Here is a 12,531-nt window from a genome sequence, read left to right on the forward strand (position 1 = left end):
AGTGTTTATTTAACACTTTTTCTACAATCTAAAATTGGGGCATGTATTGGAGGAGGGCAGAGACCCAGAAGGTGTCTTGAGCTGGGAAAGTTACAACACGGTAGTAGAGGAGCTGAGAGTTGGTCTTCACCCAGTGACTGGTGTGCAAACCAAGAAAAGGGTTTTTAAATTAAGGTGGTTATTGGAGGAGGGGCCAATGTTGGTCACAGTGTACTGGAGTGTTGGGTTATCAGGAGTTAAGACATGAGAAGCAGAGTTTTGGATGAACATATGTTTTATGCAGAGTTAAAGTTGGTCAACAGTTGGAACAGTTAAGATAGGTAGATGAGCAGGAGAGCCGAGACGGGTGCTTTTATTGGTAAGGAAGATAGGGAATCACAGCTCGTGTGTAAACAAAATACCAATATTGCTGAGTAACATGGTGTTTGGTTAGGGGCAGCAATGTTGCACAGCTGGTAGTCCCATTGTCTCGTGTATAACAGACGCAGGTTCAATCTTGATGTCTGGTGCTGTGTGTGGAGTTTGCACATTCTCCCTGCGACTGCGTGGATTTCCTCCGAGTATTGAGTTTCCTCCCACATCCCAAAGACATCCGGGATTATAGATTAACTGACCCTAGTGTGGAGGTGAGTGATAGAATCGAAAGAGCAGAGGCGAGAATAAAGCAAGGCGATTAATGCAGGATTAGTGTAAATGGGCATGGTGTGTATGGATCCGGTGGGCTGAAGGGCCTGTTTCTTCACGGTACCTGTATGCCTCCGTGATACTGTATATTGAAAAAACTGTGATGGCACTGGGACTAATTCCCCTTGTTATCAAACAGGCTTTAGCTGATCTAATGACCACTTGAACGCAGTAACCCTTTGTTTCTCTGCAGGTACCACAACATTGGAATCCTGGTCCTTTTCCTGCATGACATCAATGACATTTTACTTGAATTCACAAAGCTCAATGTTTACTTCAAAAACAGAGCTGGGGTCTACCACCGACTAAATGACGTGGCTTCCAATATTGGATGCTGCACCTTTGCTGTGAGCTGGTAAGTGGCTGCTCCTATGTAAAGATTTCATTAGTGGGTCCCAGTCTAGCTGTAGTTGGGTGCTGCCTCTGATACGTTGCCTCATCCCTTAAACAAAGCTTCGGTTCGAGTCTCCCACCCACTGCTTAGTGTTCTTGTGAAGAAATGGTAACGGACTGCGTAATGGATGTTCCATGCATACAAGTCAGTGATTGAGAGGTGTGAGTGAATCGGTGTACATATTGAAGGTCACCTGGCACTCTGTAGCGGTGTTCATGACGCTGGGGCAGAGTGATGGAAGGAATAAAGGAATGTTGGATTTTATATTGATGGGTCTGAAATATAAAAAAATACAACTCCTAGAACATTACAGCACAGTACAGCCATTCAGCCCACAATGTTGTGCTGATGTTTAAGATCCTCCACATAACCCTACATTTTTCTATCATCCATGTGCCTATCTCAAATATTTCTCTACCACCACCCCTGGCAGGGTATTTCACGCACTCACCACTCTCTGTGTAAAGAACTTACAGTACCTCAGACATCCACCCATACTTCTCCTTCAATCACCTTAAAATTACAGATATTCAGTGCAGTGGCATCTGTACTGGACTTTGAGGCGAATGGTCCTGAGTTCGAATCCAGCCAGCCCCTCGCACGCTTTCCATCTGTGCCGGGTTGAGTGCCTAGCTAGCGACTTGGCCTCATAAAAAACAGAAGACACGACAAGGTTGTTGCCCAATGTGCTACAAGGTGCAGAAAGAAACAACAACAATAACCTTAAAATTATGTCCTCCTCATGCGTGCCATTTTCACCCTGGAAAAAAGTCTCTGGCTGTCCACTCGATCTATGCCTCTTATCATGTTGTATGCCTCTATCAAATCACCTCTCATCCTCCTATACTCCAAAGAGAAAAGCCTTGGCTCTCTCAGCCTATCTTCCTCGCGTTCAGACAGCATCCTGATAAATCTCTCCACCCGCTATGAAGTTTCCACATCATCCATGCATTAGGAAGTGTGCCACAGAGAACTACAGTATTTGTAAGGATGAAAATTGCTAGTTGGAGTTTATTGTCATGGGCATACATACGCAGGGTTTAATTGCCGTGAAAACTAGCTATTTGCAGCAGCACAGTACATACAAACACAAGTCCAGGTAATTTAACAAATTATTCAAAATGTACATGATACAACAAACAAAAGTACATAATAATATTAGTGTAAGTTGAGGGAAGTATAGTTTGAAGTAGAGTTAGGGTTCTTCAGGTCATTTCAAGTACCTGAAGGCATTGAGAAAGAAGCTGTTATTGACCTCGAGGTGTGGGGCTTCAGGCTGTTGGTACCCTCTGCCTGATGGCATCTCGAGAAAAGAACATCAGAGTTCAGAGTAATTTATTATCAAAGGTACATAAATGTTACCATATGCTACCTTGAGATTCATTTTCTTGCATGCGTTTCCAGAAAAAGAAATAGAATTTATGGAAAGTTATATATAAAGACTGGCAAACAACCAATGTGCAAAAGAAGGAAACTATTCAAATGTAAGGAAAGTAATACAGAGAAGATGCGTTGTAAAGAGTCCTTCAAAGTGAGTCTGTAGGTCATAGAATCAGTTCAGAGTAGTGATGAATGAAGTTATCTACACCGGTGCAGGAGCCTGATCGCTGTAGTTGTTCCTGACATGGCCTGGATGGTGGACATCCTTGACGATGTTGCCCTGCCTTCCTGAGACATCAACACTTGTAGAAGTCCTTGTTGATAAGGAGCCCTATATCCATGATGGATCAGGTTGGGTCCACTTTCTCCAGCCTCTTCATTTCCGCACATTGGAATTCCCATACCAAGCTGTGGTAGAACCAGTCAAAATGCTTCCCTCTGAAAATCTGTAGAAGTTTGCCAGAGTCTTTCCTGAATCTTCTTAAACCAAAAAAAACTAAAATCTATGTGCTGGCCCCAGGATCAGTCCTCCGAGATGTTGATGCCCAGGAACTTGAAGCTGATCACCCTTTCCACTGCAGACCCTTCAATGACAATTGTTGCTAGTTCACCTGACTTCCCCTTAGGTAGGGAAGGAAAAGATGTTGCACCTTTCATATCATTAAATGAGTCAAAAGCTTTGGGAATAGTTACTGTAAAATTGGCCTTGTAAAGGAACCATGAAACAATGACACTCTCAGGTGGATAGGAAAGATTAATTTGTAGTGCTCAGAATGATCAAACGAGCATTCTGAAATGGCCAATACTTTTCACTCAACTGTCATCACTACTCAAACTGGTCATTGTAATGTTTTTTTGGGAACCTTGACACTGATTGGTTCTTCCCCTCCCTCCTCTCCCCCTCTCCCACAAAACACACACATATACACTTTGCTATGTCACATTTATTAGCTGCAGAACAGTCAATGGACAGTCTCCTTAATGCCCTCCTTAGTGCAAACCTATTTTGCATTACGGTGGTATTTTCAGATCGAGAATTGGACGTCATGTCTTGGGATAGTGAGGTGGCTAGATATTTATAGTAAAATTCCTTCTCTGCAACCTTCTCTCTCTTTTTCTCATAGGTTTTGGTTCCGACTTTACTGGTTCCCCCTCAAAGTGCTGTACGCCACCTGTTACTCCAGCCTTCAGTCTGTTCCCAATATCCCTTTCTACTTTTTCTTCAACATTTTGCTGTTTGCCCTCACTCTGATGAATATTTATTGGTTTCTGGTGAGTAACTGATAAGGGGACTCTCCGTGCCCACTACCTTTCACTCTCTCCTTCTGCTCTCTGTTTTCTCTGTGTTGTAGACTCAGGGTGGGATGGGCAGGATTCATACTTATCTGATTGGGGTGGGAGGGGTGGGGTGTGATGGGGTGGAGGTGTAATGTGATGGGATGGAGATCGCTCCACATGGAAAGTGCAACAAGAACATCAAACCCCAACCCCCTCCCTCACACACACACAAAAATTACAAATCGTACCAATCGTTAAAAGAAAGAACAGGTGAAAACACAGAATGTAAAAAAAAGACATGAAGCTGAAAGAGACCAATTTGACCTATGTTTAGTTTGAACTCCAGTCCACAGTCCAATCCATAAATCTCAGAACTCTGATAACATCCTCCAACAGCGTCGAGGTAGCTTCTCCTTAATTGCTACCATGCCCTTTTATCCATCTTCACTGATGAGGAAGTCAAATGGCGGGGATGTGGTGTTAATGGGGTGATGATTTTGAGCTGAAGTTAACCACATGGAAAAGTTATGACCGAGCAATTGAAGACCAATTTCCCAACGAAGACTACTGCTCCACAAAGCCTTTGGAAGTTTACCTATGTCAGTCATTAACCCTCCCAGTGATCAGAAGCTGCTTCCACTCAAGCCAGAGGACACCACCACACTGCAAGAGGCGACAGTGCTTCTTCCTATAGATGCTGCCTGGCCTGCTGCGTTCCACCAGCATTTTGTGTGTGTTGCAGAATAAGAAGGATGGGATATGAATGATGAAAGTGACCTCCTCATATCCGGTGTTGTCGCTGATTAACTGGACTCTGAAAACTCACAACAGTTCTTCAATCTCACTCTATTTACCTGTGCACAAGGACGGTGGCATGGCCTCTGTCAACACACCATTCTGAAGTCTGAACAGCGAATTGCAGTTTTATGCAGAATTCACCAATTGGTAACCTTATGTATGTTCAAAAATCCTTGTTTGCAAGACTAATCGCCATTCACAATACAGGTGTTAAAAGTCAATGGAAACTGCAAGCTAGCTGCTGCTGATGCTTTGAAGTTAGTAAAGCAATTGTCCCTTAGTTGGCGAGTGTGCCCTTGCATCCTTTGATTACATCTGCATCTAGCTCCACTCCCCTGCTGTGAAAAGGGAACCTATGCTCTTCAAAGACCTTTCTTAAAACACCTTCCTTCCCAGTGTTGACTGCACACTATCTGCAAACCATCCTGCCTCAAAATGTATTATCAAAGCTTGTATACCATATACAACCGTGATATTCACTGTCCTGCAAGAAAACACAGGAATGTAATAGAATCCATGAAACACCACACATAACAAAGCCGACAAGCATGAGCTGCGGAGCCCCTGTAACCGAGTCAGTTTAGCGCTGAGGCGAGTGAAGTCTTCTACACCAGGTCCAGTAGCCCAGTGGTTGTGGGGCAATAACTGTTCCTGAACCTGGTAGTGTGGGACCAAAGACTCCTGCACCTCCTGCTCATTGGCAGTAGTGCAAACAGAGGGAGACGAGTCAAATGCAGGCAGACGGTACGGGCTCGGGTGGGCGATTGTGGCCGGCACGGAGTAGTGGGGCTGAACACCAGTTTGTTTCCCACTGTCCCCCTGGACATCACCTTAACCTTTACCTTGCTGTAGCTTCCACACCAGTCCAAGGTCAAGGCAATCCACTTTAACTTCACTTCCTAGAATGGAAGTGGAGCTCCAAAGTCACCCAAATGCCACCAACCCTACAGGACGAGACCAGGAGAGCACTGGTTTCTCAGAGCAGCTTGCAAAATGATAGAATTCAAAGCTGCAGGACGCCAGAGTGTTCCCGCTGCAACACGCTGATAGAGATCTACGCCAGTTAGTGTGGCACAATAGCATAACCCTGTTACGGACCTGCTCTGCCAGCGACCTGCTCTGAAGTTTGCACATTCTACCCGTGACCTCCGGCTGCTCCTGTTCCCTCCACGTTCCAAAGACATACAGGTTAGTAGGTTAATTGGTTACGTGAGCGTAATTGGGCAAGGTGGGCATATTGGGCTAGAAGGGCCTTGTTGGAGGGGATGGAGAAATAAAACACAGAAGAAAAATGATGAAGCTGTGAGTTGTAACGCGGAAGGCCAGTCACCTTGACCCCAGCTCTGTGGTTTACCCTTTCTCCAGTACATCATGCTGCTTGTGGTGAAGGTCCTGACTGGCCAGGTGTCAGAGGTAAATGATGTCCGAGAGTACGATGTAGACGACAGATGCAAACCGGTTGTGCACAAGGAATATGGCCGCCCAAAAAACTCCTGCAAAGATGGGTAAGACTTGTGGGGTGGAGCTGTGAGAGTGAAGGAAAATATATGATCATGGAGCCTACTGTTGGGCTAAAACCATATGAAATCTGATTAGAGCTTGGACAGAAGCAGTGGAGGATGCGATCATAGGTTCTAATGCGAAAAAGAGGAGACTGAGAATAGAGGGAGTGGTTAGAATGATGATCTGGAAAAGGATAGACTGCTCAGCTTGATTCACTCAACTCAGGGACTATCCTTTCATTAAAAAACTGACATACTGTGGACAAGGAAAACATATTTCTCTAAGGTGGTCTTTATAGTGGAAAAGCTGAGAGGATGTTACCCCGGGGTGGGGAGGGGGGGGTGGAATCTAGAGCCACAGCACACAGTGATGCTTTAAAAATAGGGCAGTACAGTAGTGTAGTGGTTAGCGGAAAGCTTTGCAGCACCAGCAACCTGGGTTCAATTCCCACTGCTGCCTCTAACGAGTTTCTACATTCTCCCTGTGACCACGTGGGTTCCTCCGGGTTGTCCAGTTTCCTTCCAAAGTCCAAAGACGTACCAGTTAGTGGGTTAATTGGTCATTGTAAATTGTCTTGTGATTAGGCTGGGGTTAAACTGGGGGTATTTCTGGACAGTGTAGCTCAAAGGGCTGGAAGGGCTTATTCCACGCTGTATCTCAATAAATAAATAGAGGAAGAATTTCTTCCCAGAGAGGTCTGCGAATCATTGGAACTAAATACCCCACAAATCAATGTAGACTGAATAAACACAGGGTAAAACCTTATTGTCAGACTGTAAAGTTATCAGAGGTTGTGGGAAACAGACAGGAAAATGGGGTCCAATTCATGATTGACTGAATGATGGAGTTAACTCCTGTTCCTATTTCTTAAGTTCTTTTTCAGTATAATAATATGGGTTATTTTTGCTTGTAGTTATTTATGTTGTATTTGTTCTCTGTGAGATATTTAAGGCATTTCTGTAAACTTAATTTATTTCTGAAATCTCTCTTTTTACGGATGTTGTTCTCTGTAACCCAGTCCTGTCTCCACACTTTTTCGAAGATTTTTTTTGGGTGAAACTGATGGGCTCCTTGTTTATTTCCTCTGCAGATGGCACCAGAGAAACGGGATCATCAAGGATAAATGGTTATAATGCAGCGCAGGGATTACTGGACATGATAGCCATCGCCGCGTTTACAAGGACTTATGAATCTGGATTTGTTCAGAATGAAGGGCTGATCCCAATTTGTCTGTGACTTCCTTGACGGAGATCGAAAGTTGGGGGATGGGGTTCAGGTGGGAAAGATTCTGCTGAGGCAGCATCTGTTTTAATCTCTGGTTACCCTGAGCCCGTTTGGAAAAGTAACGCTCTCCTACGTCTTAATTTCTCTTTAAATACTGTGAACTGTTTCTTTATTTGCTAAGTTCTATGCTCCGTCTGATTCCAACCCCCCCCCCCCCCCAACCCAGAATTCCCTCAGTCTGGCTCTTTGCTCTCTGGCTTTGTACTCAAGGCATCCCTGCAAAGTCCCAGTGACATTATTGGGCCCCAATTAGTCCTTCCATATGAGGTGACACTTCACCTCAACTGGATGTGGTGTTCCCAGTGTAACCTCCTCTGCATTGGTGAGACCTGACGTAGACTGGGAGACCACTTTGTTGAGCACCTGTTCCATCCACAACAGGCAGGACTCCCCAGTGGCCAACCATTTTAATTCCATTCCCAATTCCCATTCTGACATGCTGGTCCGTGGCCTCCTCTACTGTCACAATGAGGACATTCTCAAGCTGGAGGAGTGGCACCTCATACCCGCCTGGGTAGCCTCTAACCTGTCAGTATGAACACTGATTTCTCTAATACACAGTAGTTTCTCCCCGTGTGCACCCCCCCCCCATTTTCCATTCCTCATCCTAACTCCATTCTTACCCCTTCTCTTCTCACCTCACTATCACCTCCCTCTTTTGCTGCTCCTCCTTTCCTTTCTCCCATGGTCCACTTCTCCTCTCCTATCAGATCTCTTCTTCTTCAGCACTTTACCTTTTCCACCTATCAGCTCCCAGCTTCTCACTTCATTCCCCCCCCCCCCACCCCCCTCCACCTCACCTGTCACCTTCCAGCGTATACTCCTGCCCCTTGCCCTACCTTCTTATCCTGGCTTCTTCCCCCTTCCTTTCCAGTCCTAACGAAGGGTTCTCAGCCCGAACCATCTGCCATTTATTCCCCTCCATGGATGCTGCCTGACCTGCTGAGTTCCTCCAGTATTCTGTATGTGTTGCTCTGGATTTCCAGCATCTGCAGAATCGCTTGTGTCTATGATATGGGGCTGGATGGTCTCTACCTCTTACCAGTCTTTATTTGTCAAGCACTCCAAGTGAGACCTTGGCAGTGGCCCTCCCCTCTTCCTTACCTATGCACCTGAGTGAAGGGCTCCCATCACATTCAGGTTTAGAAGTCTTGACAGGAGCTTTGTACTCACTCCTTTCTCCCTCTTATCGCGAACATCCATGTCACAAACTTCCAGTGTTACACTGCAAAGCTCCATAAAGCTTTTATGCATCCTGTCAATGATAAGGCGAATTCTCTCACAATGTATGTCATCAAGATGAAACTTTTCCTCCCAGCCTCTCACTTGATCTTGGGGAGATCTCCATATTTGGCACAGCCCCCCCCCCCCCACCAAGTGGGTGCTTTGCCTGTGGATGGCCCCTCGCCCTCCCCTTAGGAAATGGGAAGAGAGTTCAATTAGGCCACAGCATCTCTGGGTTAAAGGAGGGGGAAAACTGGTTGAGAGTTTCTTCTCAACCGTCACCAAGTAAACACGGCAGGTTCGAAGTGGGGCGGACAGAGACACCACAGAATGGGAGAACACCTGTGAAGGAGAAAATTAAAATTGTTTTTGATGATTTCACACCCATGATATAAAATTCCAGTCAGGTCCAGACATTAACAAGAGAAACACAAAGTACACTACAGATGCTGTGGTCAAATCAACACATACAAACAAGCTGGAGGAACTCAGCAGGCCTGGCAGAAAAGTACAGTCGACATCTTGGGCTGAGAACCTTCAGGCCAGGCATTGTCACTTTTTATCATCATTAATATTGCCCACTGTCATGAGGTATCATTAATTTCCATGTTCCAGTTCCACCACCCCCCCCATTTACACCCCTCTTATCTTGTTGATGGTAATGAACAAAGTTACTTCTTCTCAAAGCACAAGCTGAACTTGATCCAGGTGACCACTGAGAACATAGGAATAGGACGAGGCCATTCAGCCCCTCTAGCTTGTTCTGCCAATCAGTTAAATCACGCCTGAAATGCCTGTTGACATCTCGACTCCCATCCCTTTACCGTGTTTCCATGACCTAACAAAAATCTGCCAGTCTGGAATTTTCAATGGATCTGTCACTTTTTTGAGGAAAACAATCCCAGATTTCCATACTGTATGGAGGAAATCAGCATCTATCATTTCTGTCTATGCTGCTAACTTAATCAGAGGAATATCCAAGACCACAGATTCTGTTGCTAAGTGTTGTTCGTGCATGGATACTATTGATAAATGGGATTAGGCTCAATTTTGATGTGTTCAGTGTTAACTAACCTTTAAGAAGCCTGTTCTCAGGAAGACCAATCAAGATGGATGATTGGAAGGGTTGGGACTGTGGAGCAACTGGGAATCGTGGAACTGCAAACCGCTGAAGAAGGTGGAATGGAAATTCCATTAGTCTCGGACTCCTGAGTCCATGTCAAGCCTGGGTTCCACTGGGAAGATGGATTTACCTTTTTATTAATTTAGAGATACAGGATGGTAAAAGGCTCCTCCAGCCCAGTGAGCACACACCATCCAATTACACTCACGTGACCGATTAACCAACTAACTCGTACGTCTTTAGAAAGTGAGAGGAAACAGGAGCACCCGGAGGAAGCCCATGCAGTCAAGGGGAGAACATACAAACTTCTTACAGACAGCAGTGGGAATTGAACCCAGGTGACTGGCACTGCAGTAGTATCACTCTAGCCATTATGCTTACTGTGCCACCCTTAGAGAAGTTATTAGCACTATACAGGGCTCTTTGAGAGGCAAGAAACAAATAAATTTTAATACAGCTATAGAGAGAGCTAGGCAGCCAGTCGGACACTCCCCTGACCAATCGGTGAAACAAGGGAATCACCCCTCTCATCACTATTGAAGAACTCCCAGTAGCTCACTGGATTACTGGGGGAATGCACTACAGAGAGTACCCACAGCCATGTGAAGCACACAGTCCCTGGCCCATTTAGAAACAGCTAATTAGTCCACCCGTCTAAGCGTTTGTATCGAAAAAGAAAAAATCAGCTTCTTCCCCCCCTGGTTTACCAAAGAGGAAGGAAAATGGAGGAAAATCTCATGCAAACAGGGGCTTCAAGAAACCACTAAAAGTCAACAGAATGGCTTTCTGAAAAAGAAATGTGAGAAATAGGAGCAGAAGGAGTCATTTGGCTCATTGAGCCTGCCCCGTTATTCACCTGATATTGACGTCAGCTCTGCTTTCTGCCTGATCACTATTACAGTCAATTCTGGTAATGTCCAATAATCTATCTGAATCCTCCTTGAATAAACTCATTGACTCTGTGTTTATGTCTCTGGGGTGGAGAATTCCAAAGAACCATAACCCTTTGCGAGAAAATTCCTTTGTATTTCCAACCTAAATGATGGTGACTTATTCTGAAAGTGACTTTGTAGTGATCAAGATTTTTGACTTTGTCCTCGCCCCATCTCTTCTTACCAACTTAATCACCAAAATGTCTTGACATTGGTTGCACACCCAAACATCTACCTGAGATAAATTCATCCAAGCTAAAAAGCAAGGTTTAAAGCTGTGGACCACTAGGCAAGAAGACCCATTGGGAGACCCTCCAAGAGCATTCAAAATATGGGCAGTAATGAGGAGACATGCATGCACTGGATATATTTACAGTATTCCTCAGAAGGTGACCATGCCTGCTCTGACGCAGCAGTCCAGTTGATGGTCTTTCCTATTTTGTATGTCCCTACAGTTATTCTCCCCGCCACCCTGTCACCAAGAATGGGCATAAATCTTTAACCGCGATGATGTGACCCTTCTTTCCCCACTTGTGTGCCAATTGTGTTGCCTGTTTCTGCATGTCTCCCTGATCCACAGTAGACTACTTGCAACTGTGTGCTATTAGGACATAAATAATTTGTTTAAAAAAAAAATAAAAAGAGTAAACGTTACCATTTGTGGTGCCTTTTTGTAAATTTGTGCTCAATGCGCAACCCCTGCTGGGTACCTTTATGGGAAATATAAATCACTTGTAACAATTATTAATAATTGGTTAATGGAAGTCAGAAGATTTAACTCTGGGAGGATGCATTGAGCCAGCTAGAAATAAAGCGGATTCATTGGGTCATTGGTTAATTGGGGCTGCCGCTTAGATGGGACAATTCTTAAAGAACAAAAACTAATCAAGAAAATAGCCAGGATTCCATTCATTTTTGGGACATTATACCACTTAATTGGGACAGGAGACTGCTGCTGAACAACACCTAACAAGCCGTCAGTCGCATGCACTTGTCGTGGCCCTTAACAGTTTTTAAATAGCGTCTTGTGTGTGTTTGTGTTCAAAAAGCAGTGACTTGTGTCACTGATAGTTGGGGAGAAATAAGCAGTAAGACCATTCAGAACTGTTTTGCTCACTGTGGGTTCCAGCATTCAGGCTTGGAGATACCAGAGACGGCCGGGAGTGAAAATGAAACAATTTCACTACTTCCACAAGTTGGGAGGTATGCAGAATTTGAAGGTATCGACAAACATCTTTAATGTTGCAATGAAAATGAAGATTTGGAGGATGCAATAATTGAAAGCATTGTATGAAGGCAGTCCATTATCTGCAATAGGTGTCTGCGCTGATTTGTTCATTTACGGTCAATCAAAAGAACATGGCAGTGTACACTGGGTGAAATGCTTTATTGGTAACTATTAGGAACTAAACCAATTTTATAGTACTGTAGTACTATTAGTAGAGTTCTAATTTGTTCTGTATTTCATTTAAATACATAATTTGTAACTCATTTATATGGTTTTTTTTACCTTATTAAATATTTTTAAGAACCTTCAGCTAATTGGGGCAGTCACTTAATTGGGCCAAAATGTACTGGCCCCAATATGTCCCAATGATGCAGAATCCACTGTATATCCAAAATGCAATGGTGCCCCCACACCCATTTTGGTATTTGGTCCTTTGATGTAAGCTGTTGCTCTAAAATAAAACAGAACATGTTGCAGGTTGTGTTCTCTGAAAATCTGTTGACCAGTTCTCAGGTCTGAGACCAAGTTCATGAGGTTCTCAGTGATCAGTAAACATGGTCCCAAGCAGGCTGGGGTTTACTCTGAAACCAAGCAAGAAGCTCAGAAAAGGACATAAGTGAAAACAAAAGTTACCTATGATGTTAGCTCTTCATCTGAAAAGATTTAAATATATGGATCAATTACAATCGATACGCAATCTTAC

General features: G+C 44.3%; 1 protein-coding gene across 2 annotated transcripts in view; it reads left to right on the plus strand.

The window, feature by feature from the left end:
* Nucleotides 1–11,254, plus strand: part of cers1 (ceramide synthase 1) — a 48,664-nt gene extending 37,410 nt beyond the window's left edge. Inside the window, exons 4-7 of one of the 2 annotated variants that reach the window (XM_073068418.1) lie at nt 878–1,039; nt 3,583–3,730; nt 5,900–6,039; nt 7,128–11,254. In XM_073068418.1, the coding sequence (XP_072924519.1) occupies nt 878–1,039; nt 3,583–3,730; nt 5,900–6,039; nt 7,128–7,170 (493 nt within the window). In that variant the 3' untranslated portion in view covers nt 7,171–11,254. The remainder of the gene's footprint in view (nt 1–877; nt 1,040–3,582; nt 3,731–5,899; nt 6,040–7,127) is intronic. The other variant, XM_073068419.1, reaches the window with a different exon arrangement.
* Nucleotides 11,255–12,531: the final 1,277 nt, after the last annotated feature.

This window comes from Hemitrygon akajei, chromosome 16 (assembly GCF_048418815.1).
Source record: "Hemitrygon akajei chromosome 16, sHemAka1.3, whole genome shotgun sequence".
Taxonomy (NCBI): Eukaryota; Metazoa; Chordata; class Chondrichthyes; order Myliobatiformes; family Dasyatidae; genus Hemitrygon; species Hemitrygon akajei.